The following is a 14,226-nucleotide window of genomic DNA, read 5'->3' as shown; positions in this document are numbered from 1 at the left end:
GTACCCATCCAATTACCCCACTCTTCCGAGCCGTCCTGGTCTCTGTTCCTACCCTTCTGCTGATCCGGGGAGGACTGAAGACAACCACATGCCTCCTCCGACACATGTGGAGTCACCAGCCGCTTCTTTTCACCTGACTGTGAGGAGTTTTGCCCAGCGGACGTAGCGCGTGGGAGGATCATGTTATCACCCCCCCGCCCCGCCCCGCCGAACAGGCGCCCTGGCCGACCAGAGGAGGCACTACTGCAGCGACCCAAACACATACCCACATCCGGTTCCCACCCGTAGACACAGCCAGTTGTGTCTGTTGGGACGCCCAACCAAGCCGAAGGTAACACAGGGATTTGAACAGGCGATCCCAGTGTTGGTAGGTAACGGAATAGACTGCTACACTACCTGTACGCCCTTATATAACATTACAACTGGAAAAATCCCTACGTGTAGAAAGATTTTGCTTCAGCTTTTGTTGAAATTTAGTGTTTGTGTGTAAGAAAGTGCCCACCTGTGATGTTTTTATATGCATCAGAATGCAAAGACAACTTATGTTAGATTAACAATAAAATATTCAGACAGTACTCAGGTCGATGGCATACATACAGCAGAATCGCATTTCGTGGGGCTATCTCCTTGTGTGTGTCACTGTGCATGACTACGTCACTGTCGCACACACTCTGTAGTGTTGTATGCGCTGTAAACACTAGACTACTCTTTTTTTGAACACCAAACACCTTTGTTTTCACAACCAACTATATTTAATTTGAACAATCTTAGAAATAACTGATATTCACTTGCCATTTCTAACAAACAAAATTACTTCTCAACAGTACACTTTCTTCTGAGTGTAAGCATACTACAATTTAGGATTTAAATATTGGATTGTTTAAATTCTGTGTTAGAACATTCACAGTCATTCAAACACATTCATTAGTGTACTTAGTGCAAACAGTCTTGGAGACAGAACAGTGTCCATGTGCTCTTCACAAAATGACCTGTGAAATAGATTGTCTTGTTAGTGCATTTGTTTGGTCACAGTCTATAGGTTATGACCACCTTACTCATGGTCATCGAGGTAAGATGGGCATTGTCGATTGTTTCTGGAAGGATACTCTGAGAGCAATTCATATTTGATATTTGCTTACTTTTAATCTTTCACCATGTATGACCTATACCATGTTGAGCTTTATTTTACATTGCTTAGATAGATGCTTAAAGTCCATGTGTAATAGAACAAAGGTAGTCTTATAAGGTATCTTCTCCAGGTGCATAAATAAAGGCTATTGTTAACTGTTGATAGCAGAGGAATTATTAGAGACTCAGTGAGTGTAGTAAGTCTGTACACACTAATTGGAGAAATGGCCTTGGTGGGATGAGAGCTGGAAGACATGAGATAACTGCCTAATAAGAGAGACTGTACTGTATTGATCAGCGCGTGTTCAAGCATCTAGCCTTGAGTGTGTCTGTTCATTGAACATATATTAGAATAGTGTGACAATACTGTAATAGATTTTTGTCTCGCTCCTCATTTAATGTCAGAGTGGAATTGAATAACTGCCACGACAATTTGGGGGTTCGTTCGGGATGCCTAACTCATATTCTTCTTTGACCCACTCTGCACGGATTGAATCTGGCCGGCCAGTCTGGTGAAGAGATTGAAATATCCCCTAAGACCCAGGAAGTCTACCTTCCCTGGTTGAGAAGAGACTGTTGTGAGATTGTGGGGAAAGGAATTGTATGATATGGCTTTTTATTTAACCGTGGATAGTGTATTGAAGACCACGTGAACACGTCTGAAGGTAATGACATTCACTTAGGGATGATGACCCATTGGCAAAGGAAATAATGAATAATGTCAATTGAATGGTCATGAAAGGAAATTTCCGGGTAAGAGAGTAATTGAAGAATAGCAGAATGGGGGAAAATCAAAGCAAACCTTTGACAGGATGTTTTGACTTGTTTGACAGGATGCGCGAAAATTATGTGTGAAAAATATAGTGATGACTCCTGTAAACAACTTTCAATGTGGGAAAAGAAATTTGGATTTCCTGAAACTGGTAGCTTTAGTCTGTGGTAGTTTTATGCATGTGGTTAGCCTGCCATGCGCTGACATGATTAAATCTATTCGAACAGTTAACATGGAAACCCATTCAGCCGTGTTAATGTGCAAAGCCTGTGTGCTATTCAGAGGCTCTGATTCATTCCCATGTGGTAATAATGGAAATGGCAATGTTAGGTGCAGGAAAATAACTTTGTAGTTTCTGGTGACCATTCCGCTGCTGTTGACAATCCATTATCTGCATACGCCATACCGACTAAGGTCTGTCACTGGTCTGCTTCATGTCAATAGTCTCAAATGGCCCATGTCAAATCTTTTTGTAATACACGTGTGAATAAGTTAATTGTTGTAAATCACATTTCGGTAGCCTTACGCATATGAAATAGGTAGCAATTGTACAGAAAACGGTTTGTGTTCTCTTATAACAGGTGTCTGAAATCAGATTTGACCAGAAATGTAAAGCGCTTTGATGGGCTGTTGCAGCTAGAAAAGCACTATATATAAAATGCAACTTGATTGATTGATTGATTGATTGATTGATTGATTGATTGATTGATTGATAGTGTAAATCAGCTACAACAATTGCAGGATAATATGGAAAAATATGAAAGGAAGAAAGGTAAAGGTAAAGTGGATTGGAAAGCGTTGATGATGTGGAAAGAGGAGGCTGAGAAAAGAAACAGGCAAAGGAATAGTGAGAGAATCCCACAGCCGCTCATCAGAGACCCGTAGATCAGCAGCAACCTGCTGCAGATCAGCAGCAACCAGCCGTAGATCGATGGCAGCCTGTCCGTCTGTATCCAGAGGCCTGAGGACAGCCGGCTGCAGCAGCAGAGCCCGTCACGCAGAGCCCAGCAACCGCCCCGCCCCCATACAAGGCAAGTACGACTCAGGTTGCATCCTCCTCCTCGCAAGGTGAGTCTGAAACATTCAGCCCCATTGCTGGAAAAACAAGATCGCAAAGCACCTATGCGCTTCTGATGATTGAAGTACCTAATCCAAGAGTAGACGGAAATGCCACGATGTATGTCTACAGAGCCTGGACACCAGAGGAAAGGAAATCAGTGGCCAATGATCTGCCAGACATATCCACACATGGAGGAAATACAGTCGTCAATGTGTTGCTCGAGATTGTAGATCATCACAGACCGACGCTGAGAGAAATCAAATCCCTCTTGATGCACAGCATTAAATTGAAATGGGGCCGAGTACAAGGGGGCTGGCTAGAAGAGGATGACCGTTATGACTGGGCAGACAATGCCAATTATTGGCGCCATGTAGAGGGACTATGTGGCAAAATGAGACAGTTTCCTGGCCATCATGAGATGTGGGACAGTAAAGGACTGTAGACAGCAGCCTGGAGAGACTGTCTGATTTTTCAGTCAGATTGACTAAAGTTTTCAGGGAAAACAGCGGTCTAGCACCACCAGCGCCGCCTAATGATCAAAATGACTCTCCATATGAACAACAGCTTAAGACTTGTTTCTTGGACGGTATGGAGGAAGAAATTAGCCGTCAGGTGCACAAACACTGTGTGGGCTGGGACAGAGGACATTTGGCTGCTGTTCAAGAAGAATATGCCATCCATGTTGAAAATATGTGTCCTTGGCTCTGTGCCAGGGATCAAATGGTGGAAGTCGAAGAAGGAAGACTGTTGTTTGGAGTTCAGGGACAAGTTACTATAAGTATACAGATGAAGAGGTTGGCAAAGAAGAAGTGGGTTAGTCAGAGAGATGAAGAAACTACACAGGAGTACAAGGAGATGTGACGTAGAGAGGTGGTGAAGGCAAAAGAAAAGGCATATGGTGAGTTGTATGAGAGGTTAGACACTAAGGAAGGAGAAAAGGACTTGTAATGATTGGCTAGACAGAGGGACTGAGCTGGGAAGGATGTGCAGCAAGTTAGGGCGATGAAGGATAGAAATGGAAATGAGCTGACAAGCGAGGAGAGAGGGTGTTGAGAAGGTGGAAGGAGTACTTTGAGAGGCAGATGAATGAAGAAAAGGAGAGAGAGAAGGTTGGATAATGTGCAGATAGTGAATCAGGAAGTGCGGTGGATTAGCAAGGAGGAGGTGAGGATAGCTATGAAGAGGACAAAGAGTGGAAAGGTGGTTGGTCCTGATGACAAACCCAAGGAGGCATGGCGGTTTTTAGGAGAGATGGCAGTGTTTTTTTTTTAACTAGATTGCTTAACACAATCTTGGAAAGTCAGAGGATGCCTGAGGAGTGGAGAAGAAGCAAACCGGTACCGAATTTCAAGAATAAGGGTGATGTGCAGAGCTGTAGTAACTACACAGGTATAAAGTTGCCACAGCAACAGCATGAAGATATGGGAAAGAGTAATAGAAGCTAGGTTAAGAGGAAAGGTGATGATTTGTGAGCAGCAGTATAGTTGTATGCCACGAAAGAGCACTGCAGACATGATGTTTGCTTTGAGAATGTTGATGTAGAAGTATAGAGAAGGCCAGAGGGCGTTACATTGTCTATATGAATTTAGCACATGACGTTGCCGAGAGCGGAGGTGTGGTGTGTATGAGTAAGTAGCAGAGAAGTATGTAAGAGTGGTTCAGTATATGCATGAGGCCAGTGTGACAGTGGTGGGGTGTGTGGTAGGAATGATGGATGGGTTCAAGGTGAAGGTGGGATTACATAAAGAATCAGCTCTGAGCCTTTTCTTGTTTGCAATGGTGATGGACAGGTTGATGGATGAGATCAGGCAGGAGTCTTTGTGGACTATGGTGTTTGTGGATGACATTGTGATCTGTAGCAAGAGTAGGGAGCAAGTTGAGGAGAGCCTGGAGAGATGGAGGTATGCACTGGAGAGAGGAGGAATGAAAGTCAGTAGGCACAAGACGGAGTACATATGTGTGAATGAGAGGGAAGATGGCAGAATGGTGAGGATGCAAGGAGTAGAGGTGACGAAGGTGGATGAGTTTAAATACTTCGGAACACTTGTTCAAAGTAACGGGGAGTGCAGAAGAGAGGTGAAGAAGAGAGTGCAGGCAGGGTGGAGTGGGTGGAGAAGAGTTTCAGGACTAATTTCCAACAGAATGGTACCAGCAAGAGTTAAAAGGTTTACAAGATGGTATTGAGACCAGCTACATTGTATGGTTTGGAGACAGTGGTACTGATGAAAAGACAGGAGGCGGAGCTGGAGGTGACAGAATTGAAGATACTAAGATTTTCGTTGGGAGTGACGAAGAAGGACAGGGTTAGAAACGAGTATATTAGAGGGACAGCTCAGGTTGGACGGTTTGGAGACAAAGCAAGGGAGGCAAATTTGAGATGGTTTGGACATGTGTGGAGGAGAGATGCTGGGTATATTGGGAGAAGGATACTGAATATATAAGCTGCCAGGCAAGAGGAAAAGAGGAAGGCCAAAGAGGAGGTTTATGGATGTGATGAGGGAGGACATGCAGGTAGGCTAGTGTGACAGAGGAAGATGCAGAGAACAGGAAGAGATAGAAACAGATGATCCGCTGTGGCGACCCCTAACGGGAGTAGCCGAAAGTAGTAGTAGTAGTAGTAGTAGTAGTAGTAGTAGTAGTAATAGTAGTAGTAGTAGTAGTAGTAATATAGCCATACTACCGCTAGGGGTAGCTGTTTGTTAAGAGACACTGTTCTTATGAGTTTCCAGGTTATGGGGTTTTCTTCGTTCTCTCGTGTGTTTGTGTGCATGCGTGCGTGTGTGTAAGCTCCTTCACCTCTACAAGATAAGCCTCGGTATAAAATTATTGGTCTTGCCTGTCCTAGATAAAGTTGATCTCGGGACATAAAGTTTTGGAGTGGTCCTTTTTTCAAAGTAGAAGTTGCCACAGAACTGATTCTAATGATTCGGTGTACTGAAAAGAACTGTTTTGCTCATCACTAGCCACAAGTTGCACACACTGTAACCACAATACCACCTACTCCTGTGCTGTTGCATATCAATGTGCCCAACGGTGCAGTGTGAATTTCGGTACATGGATAGTGGCTCCCAGTGCAATGTCGCAATGATGGATAATAAAAACAAAGATGTTAAACAGACCTGGGGTGAATTCCAGAACGTGGGTTTAATGAAAACTCTGAGTTTGTTAACCCTGAGATGAAGGAACCTCTGGGTTGTCCATTCCAGAAAGAGACGTAACTCAAATCTGGGTCAGTTACCACCCAGAGTTTGAGTTACCTCTCTTTACCTTTAACAAAACCGTTTTCTGGAATACATCCCTGTTCATTCTCTCAACCATTCATTTTGATATGTTCACTTGACATGGAGATGCATTAATGCAGTATAATTTAATAACCTACTAAAATATGCAAAATATGTTGCTGTCTGCTTTAGAGCACAGCTGAAACCAGAACCACCCACTACAATTCTATCAGTACAGATTTCTGTTTATAGAGACATTTACAATACATATAAACACTTTCCTGTGAAGGTGCAGGTAGTTACTATTTGCACAGTACAAGGAAGCAAAAAAATCTCCCTGTCTGAAAAGTGTTTAAACAAGTTTGATTAAGGATCATTTTGGAAAACCTGTGATCATTAATCTGTGAAGTACAGGCTGAATATGGTCCTCCTCTCTCATCCCTCTCACCTCTGAGGTCTTCTGCAGTTCCTCCTCCAGAGTCTTCTTGCTGTACTCTGTATCCTTCAACATCACCTACAGAGAGAGGAAACAGAAAGGCTAAGAGGACTGGCTCATAGAAGTTCACCTCAAAAGCCTTGCCAAACGCTTCAGATTTTTTTTGGATTTCCCCCACTTTTTTTCTCCAAATTGTACTTGGCCAATTACCCCACTCTTCCGAGCCATCCCGGTCGCTGCTCCAACCCCTCTGCTGATCTGGGGAGGGCTGCAGACTACCACATGCCTCCTCTGATACACATGGAGTCGCCAGCTGCTTCTTTTTACCTGAGAGTGAGGAGTTTCACGAGGGGGATGTAGCACGTGGGAGGATAGCGCTATTCCCCCCACTTCCCCTTCCCCCCGAACAGGTTCCCTGACCCACCAGAGGGGGCGATAGTGCAGCGACCAGGACACATACCCGCATCCAGCTTCCCACCCGCAGACAAGGACAATTGTGTCTGTAGGGGCACCTGACCAAGCTGGGGGTAACATGGGGATTTGAACCGCTGATCCCCGTGTTGGTAGGCAACAGAACAGACCACTACGCCACCCGGATGCCCGAAATTAGGCTATTTACGTTTCTATTTTGAGGGTGTGAATGGAAAAACATGATCAGAAATGCCAAAATCTTGAAGAAATTCGCCAAAACCTGAAAGATTTTTCCATATACTTAAGGGAGAACATTGATGTGCTGATAAAATTGGAAGATAAAGAGCAACAGAAATAGAACTTTCAAATTTCTACAGTTGCAAGTACTTTTCATACGCCCCTTTCCATTTTCTTTTTCAATGTACAGAGGCATTTTGTTCGCTTTAAAATCAGCAACAAAAAAACACCTGATTGTATTTAAATTTCATTTAAATTTAAAATGTTTGCTCAGAACCCTAATTGAGAAACATGGCTCATGAGTAATTGATTCATTTGCAGATTGAACAGAGGAAAGAACAAAATGTATTTATAAAAATGTAAAGGACTGTGCAAAATACTGTGAGATGGCACCAAGACTGAATGAGTTGCTAAAATATAGGTTTGTCTGTGTCTTCACCTTGAGCTGCTTCATTTGTGTCTGCAATTGCTTCACCTCTGTATGAAACTGTTCCATCTCCTCACTGCTGTAGCTGCATTCAGACTCATACGTCTGCCAGTAACACAAAGACACACAAACAGTCATCAGAGGGCCAGTGGAGATAGCTGTGTGTGGCAAAAAAGGCAGTTCATTGTGCGTTTACTTTTTAACTGTGGACCCTAGAAACTAAAAGCAATTTGCTGTGTCTGTGTGCATGTGCATGTGTTTTCCAAGGTAATATCTATATATCAGCCAGGGGGCCAGGTTAACAAGCAAGTTGACTTATTATGAATGATCATATTCATACAAACATAGACCTAGCTCTATCATACCAAACAGTGAATGAAGCCTTTAGAAATATACATAAAAATATTCCAGACATCTTTGATTTTTGGAGGGGTTGTTGGGGTTGCTTACAGGGGAGTGGAATGCTGACGTGTCCATCAGGCTTGCTGCTTCGTGATAGGAGAACATAAATGGGACATGCACTAGGCCCACCTCCTCCAGGTTTTCTTGGAAAACATTGCGAATGGCCTCCACAAATTCTGATCAGAAAATAAATAGAAATAAAAATAGAAATAAAGAAAAGAGTAATGACTTTGGATGACACAACAAAGTTAAGAGTATTGTAAAATAAAAGGAATAAAAAATACATCATTAACAATAATTAGCAGTAATAACTGTAAATCATGTACTACGGTTCAATTGTGGCTGTTAGGCTATTAAATCAAATTTTAAAACCCCAATAGACTCCCCAAAAAAAAAAAAAAAAAAAAACTAAAAACAAAAACAAAATAAACAAGACTATTACTGGTCAATGTAGGCGGCAGAGAGAAACAAACCTGTCGCAACTGATTTACTCAGACTACAAACAAGGTATAACCCAACAGTCCAGATGGATAAAAAAAAAACAACCCAATTTATTAATAGAAAAATTTTGCAGATTTCAGCCTTAAATGTCTAGGCCAACGAAAATCATGTCTTACAACCTTCTACTACTACTTTTGGCTGCTCCCGTTAGGAGTCGCCACAGTGGCTCATCCGTTTCCATTTCTTCCTATCTTCTGCGTCTTCCTCTGTCACACCAGCTACCTGCATGTCTTCCCTCACCACACCCATAAACCTCCTCTTTGGCCTTCCTCTTTTCCTCTTGCCTGGCAGCTCCATATTCAGCATCCTTCTCCCAATATACCCAGCATCTCTCCTCCACACATGTCCAAGTCATCTCAATCTTGTCTCTTGCTTTGTCTCCAAACCGTCCAACCTGAGCTGTCCCTCTAATATACTCGTTCCTAATCCTGTTCTTCTTTGTCACTCCCAGTGAAAATCTTAGCATCTTCAACTCTGCCACCTCCAGCTCCGCCTCCTGTCTTTTCGTCAGTGCCACTGTCTCCAAACCATATAACACAGCTGGTCTCACAACCATCTTGTAAACCTTCCCTTTAACTCTTGCTGGTACCATTCTGTCGCAAATCACTCCTGACACTCTTCTCCACCACTCCACCCTGCATGCACTCTCTTCTTCACCTCTCTCCTGCACTCCCCGTTACTTTGGACAGTTGACCCTAAGAATTTAAACTCATATGCCTTCATCCCCTCCGCTCCTTGCATCCTCACCATTCCACTGTCCTCCCTCTCATTCACGCATAGGTATTTCATCTTGCTCCTACTGACTTTCATTCCTCTTCTCTCCAGTGCATACCCTCCACCTCTCCAGGCTCTCCTCAACCTGCACCCTACTCTCACTACAGATCACAATGTCATCCGCGAACATCATAGTCCACGGAGTCTCCTGCCTGATCTCGTCCATCAACCTGTCCATCACCATTGCAAACAAGAAAGGACTCAGAGCCGATCCTTGATGTAATTCCACCTCCACCTTGAACCCATCTGTCATTCCAACCACACACCTCACCATTGTCACACTTCCCTCATACATATCCTGCACCACTCCTACATACCTCTCTGCAACTCCCCACTTCCTCATGCAATACCACACCTCCTCTCTCGGCACCCTGTCATATGCTTTCTCTAAATCTACAAAGACACAATGTAACTCCTTCTGGCCTTCTCTATACTTCTCAATCAACATTCTCAAAGCAAACATCGCACCTGTTTTACAACCTTGATGTTTTTGTTGTGTTGTTTTTTGTTTGTTTTTTTTAAATGGAGGGCTGGTTAATGTAAAGTTATCCAAAGTGTCAGAAATGGTGTTGTTGTGAAAATGTGACTAAAGCGCCTTGAGAAACTCTCCTCCTGGTTATCAACATAATTAAACTCTTTCAGAAAACCAACTTGCTTCCAGTAATAAATTACATCATTGGAAAATCTATTTGGACAATTGATGAAACTATCAGTAAGTTTCTCTGTAAGTTTGTCTGTTTTTGAATAGTTGCCTGGCAACATCATGCAAGTTAGCGAGCTAGGCTAGCTATAAAGAGTGTCGTGAACTCAGGGCCACACCCTCTCAATCTCCTGAGAATTGGCTGTGTTCAGAGAGGGGGTGCTAAAATAGCTATAACAAATGATACTTCTGAAGCTGGACAAAAAATTACCCTCTTAACATTAATATTCCACAATGAGACTTGATTAAAATCACTGGACTGTATCTTTAAGATAAGTTACTATTCCTTACATTCCTAAACACTGATCACGAACACGTGTGGTCACTCCTGGCTTTTCTAAGTCATATAAGCTTTATCCGTAGAGCTAGATATCAATACGTAAAATATATTAAAACAAACATAAACATATTTTGGTGCATGCACAGTTGTAAGTTGTGTAAAAGATGTTGGGGCCAAGTCAGCTTTTGCTTTCAAAGCAGCTAAATGAAAGTGTGCAATTAATTCTAAATTCAACTCAACGCAAACATAAAGATGCTCATATGGCAGTTTTATATAATCTCTCTTAGTTCCGGTTCAAAGCTTTGCTGCTGCATTCTGAAACAGCTAAAGGCAAGAAGCTTTTACAGATAAGGCAAAAATAGAACGATGAAATTGTCAAGTGAAAAAAATCCATTTATTATGCTCTCCAAATCACAAAGCTAAAGAGATGATGTAAACCTTATTCAGTTAAACTTATCTATTTTTTTGAAACAAGTCTGAATAACTTTTTCATCTCATAATTTAAACCCAGAACCAAAAGTGATTCTCAAGTTTCCGGATGTCCTTTTCATATTAGTTGCTAAATTTCTGAGTAAAAGTTGCATGTAGGTTGGTCCCAGTTTCAATAACATTAAAATGAGATCTGTCTATATGAGAGACATGACATGGACAAGTGATGTAAGCAACATTTTTCTCCAAATGAAAGAAATGGGAGTTAAGTAATTTTTGAATGACTGAGAAGCCATCCAGACAAGGCTGAGGAGAAACTGAACAAGCTCACTTTCAGAAAATGAATGACAAGAGTGTGAGTGAAGTTGTTGGAGACAGAGACTGTCAAAACTTTTTAGTTCAATTAGTATTGTACCGAGTGAGTAAAAACATTAAAGACAGCTGTCTAATACACCACATAGCACCCTCTTTTACTACAGAACAGCCTTAAACCATGGTATGGACTCATGAAGATGTTAAATGTGCTCCATAGGGATGTTGAGCAGCGCTCAATCCAAACCTTATTAAAGTTATGTTGAGCTGGTTGGTGGTGAATCTCTATTAAAGTAAAACAATGCAAAGCAAATTTATTTGTATAGCATATTTCAGCAACAAGGGAATTCAAAGTGCATTACATCAAACATAAAAAGCACTAAGACAAAATGCAAAAGCAACATAAGGCAAGAAATAGACATTTAAATACAAATAAAAAGAGTAAAATGTACAGTGCAGTGTAAGATGATGATCAAAAGCTTCAAATATAATTTAATAAATGGCAGTGGCAAACAGGAAGGTCTTCCGCATTGAATGCTTGATTTAAAAGAACCGAGAGCTGCAGCAGACCTGCAGTTTTCTGGGAGTTTGCTCCAGATATGTGGTGCATAAAAACTGATAACTGCCTCTCCATGTTTAGTTTTGACTCTGGGGACAGAAAGCAGACCTGTCCCAGACAATCTGAGAGGCCTGGATTTATAGCGAAGCAGAAGATCAGAAATGTATTTTGGCCCTAAACCATTCAGTGCTTTATAAATCAAGAGCAGCATTTTAAAATCAATGCTTTGACAGACAGGAAGCCGGTATAACAACCTCAGAACTGGAGTGATGTGGTCCACTCTTTTGGTCTTAGTAAGGACTTGAGCAGCAGTGTTCTGGATCAGCTGCAACTATCTGATCGATTTTTTTTTTTTAGAGAGACTACTGTAAAGATGCCATTACAGTAGTCGAGTCCATAATGAGATTATTCCATCTCATTCCACAGATTTCAATTGAAGAATAACTTTGTTTATTCCCAACAGGGCTGAACAGTGACAGCATTATTGTCTTAAAGAAAATGATGAAGAAAATATTGGTTTATACATAAATACATTGTCAGAGAGCGAACGTGTCTCACTTACTACCAACAATAGCAACACATTTTACATCCCATATACTATTGATCTGACAATTCAGTTAATGGTTGGGATAAAGGACTTTCTGAGGTAAGCTGTGTCAGACCAGAACTCTACAAAAAATGAGTTCGTCTTATATACAACAGATCTTTTTTTACAGTGGAAGTGTCCAGCTTTTACACTAACATGTCTAATCAAGGAGAAGGACAAGCTCGTGCCAGTATTTTGTTAGTTAATCTGAAATTGGTCTGCAAAAGAGCAATTGTGAGAATTTTTTTTTCTACCCGGAGGAAACCCATGCCTTAACTACATCTTTTTTTGTCCCTGATCTAGATTTTTATTTTATTTTATTTTAGGGGATCCGCCCCCCTTTTCTCCCCAATTGTATCCGGCCAATTACCCCACTCTTCCAAGCTGTCCTGGTCCCTGCTCCACACCCTCTGCTGATCCAGGGAGGGTTGCAGACTACCACATGTCTCCTCCGATACATGTGGAGTCGCCAGCCGCTTCTTTTTACTTGACAGTGAGGAGTTTCGCCAGGGGGATGTAGCATGTGGCATGATCACGCTATTCCCTCAAGTTCCCCCTCCCCCCTGAACAGGTGCCCCGACCGACCAGAGCTAGTGCAGCGACCAGGACACATACCCACATCCAGCTTCCCACCCGCAGACACGGCCAACAGGCGCGGATCTACGGGGTGGCAACTGCCACCTCTGGGACACAGTCTTGCCACCCCTGTTGCCACCCCATTTATAAATCAGATAATATGTTTTTAAAGTATGTTTTATGTACATGCATTTTGAAGGTCAATGAGACCCGCACCAAACTCATCTCAAACAATAGAGAACAAAATACATTCGATGAAATCCGAGTTTTGAATAATAATACGTTTAGAATAATGTCCATTGCCCCCCTCCTTGAACCTCATGCCACCCCTTTGCCACCCCAGGAAAAAAATCTCTAGTTCCGCCACTGACGGCCAACTGTGTCTGTAGGGACGCCTGACCAAGCCGGAGGTAACACGGGGCCTGATCTAGATTTTAATCTATATCTTAATCTATAGATTAGAAAATATCAAATTCACCACGTTGTCATGTTGTTTCATCTTTCCTGTACTCTTTTGATAGTAAGGGCATTAATATTCAACCACAGAAAAAAGACAAGTATTATGAGAAAGGACTTAATATATACAGTGGTAATTATGGAAAAAATAATCATATGCTTATCTTTAAGAAATCTCTACATGATCAGACATCATGTAAAGATGTTTATGATGTACTCAGTAATATTAGTAGATCCTTTCAATTATATTCAATTTGATTTTAGTACATTTTATATTTTGACTGCCCAGCATCTGAAAGAATACCCTATTTCTACCAAATATGTTAGTTCATCACCTTTATATTAGAATTTGAAGATAAAAGTTTTGCTAATTTATGAAAAGAGGAGCCACTCGTAAATTCTGTCGGTATGAAACCAAACTCAAAGATGACTTATGGTTATGCAATGTAACAATGTGCACAGGTGACATAACTAATTCCCATACTTCATATGGCAACAGTTTTACAGGATTTTAAGGTACATTTTTCATCTATTTGCAGACAGATTAAGGCTGAATTTTTATGGTGCATGTGTGACTGTGCAAGCACATTTTCTATATGCACGTATGTCTGTGAGAAAGTGATAAAGAATAAGACCAGAGCACCGAGTGTATTATTGTGCAATGTTTATGTAATGTTGACCCCATGTGTGTGTGTGTGTGTGTGTGTGTGTGTGTGTGTGTGTGTGTGTGTGTGCGTGTGTGTGTCCGTGTGCCCCACCTCCATATGCAACAGTGCCCTGTGGATCTGCGGTAAGACTCTGTCTCAACTGCGCCTTCTTCTCCTCTGTGGCTTCCAGACCCAAAAAGGACAAAGCCTGAAAGAAAGAAAGAGAAACAAAGTTTTTGAATCAAATTTGAACTTACCTTGTGACAATTCCATCCATTCTCCAAACTGCTTATCCTAATTAGGGTACGAGAT

The 14,226-nt window shown here is 41.8% G+C and overlaps 1 protein-coding gene across 1 annotated transcript in view; it reads right to left on the bottom strand.

Moving 5' to 3' along the window:
• The window catches only part of si:dkeyp-72e1.9 (syntaxin-binding protein 4), a 106,457-nt gene that overhangs the window by 11,037 nt on the left and 81,194 nt on the right, over positions 1–14,226 (bottom strand). Inside the window, exons 13-16 of the mRNA XM_056288679.1 lie at positions 14,026–14,122; positions 8,143–8,270; positions 7,705–7,797; positions 6,630–6,695 (exon numbers count right to left, since the gene is read on the bottom strand). Coding sequence (XP_056144654.1) covers positions 6,630–6,695; positions 7,705–7,797; positions 8,143–8,270; positions 14,026–14,122 — 384 coding nt within the window. The remainder of the gene's footprint in view (positions 1–6,629; positions 6,696–7,704; positions 7,798–8,142; positions 8,271–14,025; positions 14,123–14,226) is intronic.

Source organism: Lampris incognitus, chromosome 10 (genome assembly GCF_029633865.1).
Source record: "Lampris incognitus isolate fLamInc1 chromosome 10, fLamInc1.hap2, whole genome shotgun sequence".
NCBI classification, from domain to species: domain Eukaryota; kingdom Metazoa; phylum Chordata; class Actinopteri; order Lampriformes; family Lampridae; genus Lampris; species Lampris incognitus.
This window is presented reverse-complemented; position numbering and strand designations above follow the sequence as displayed.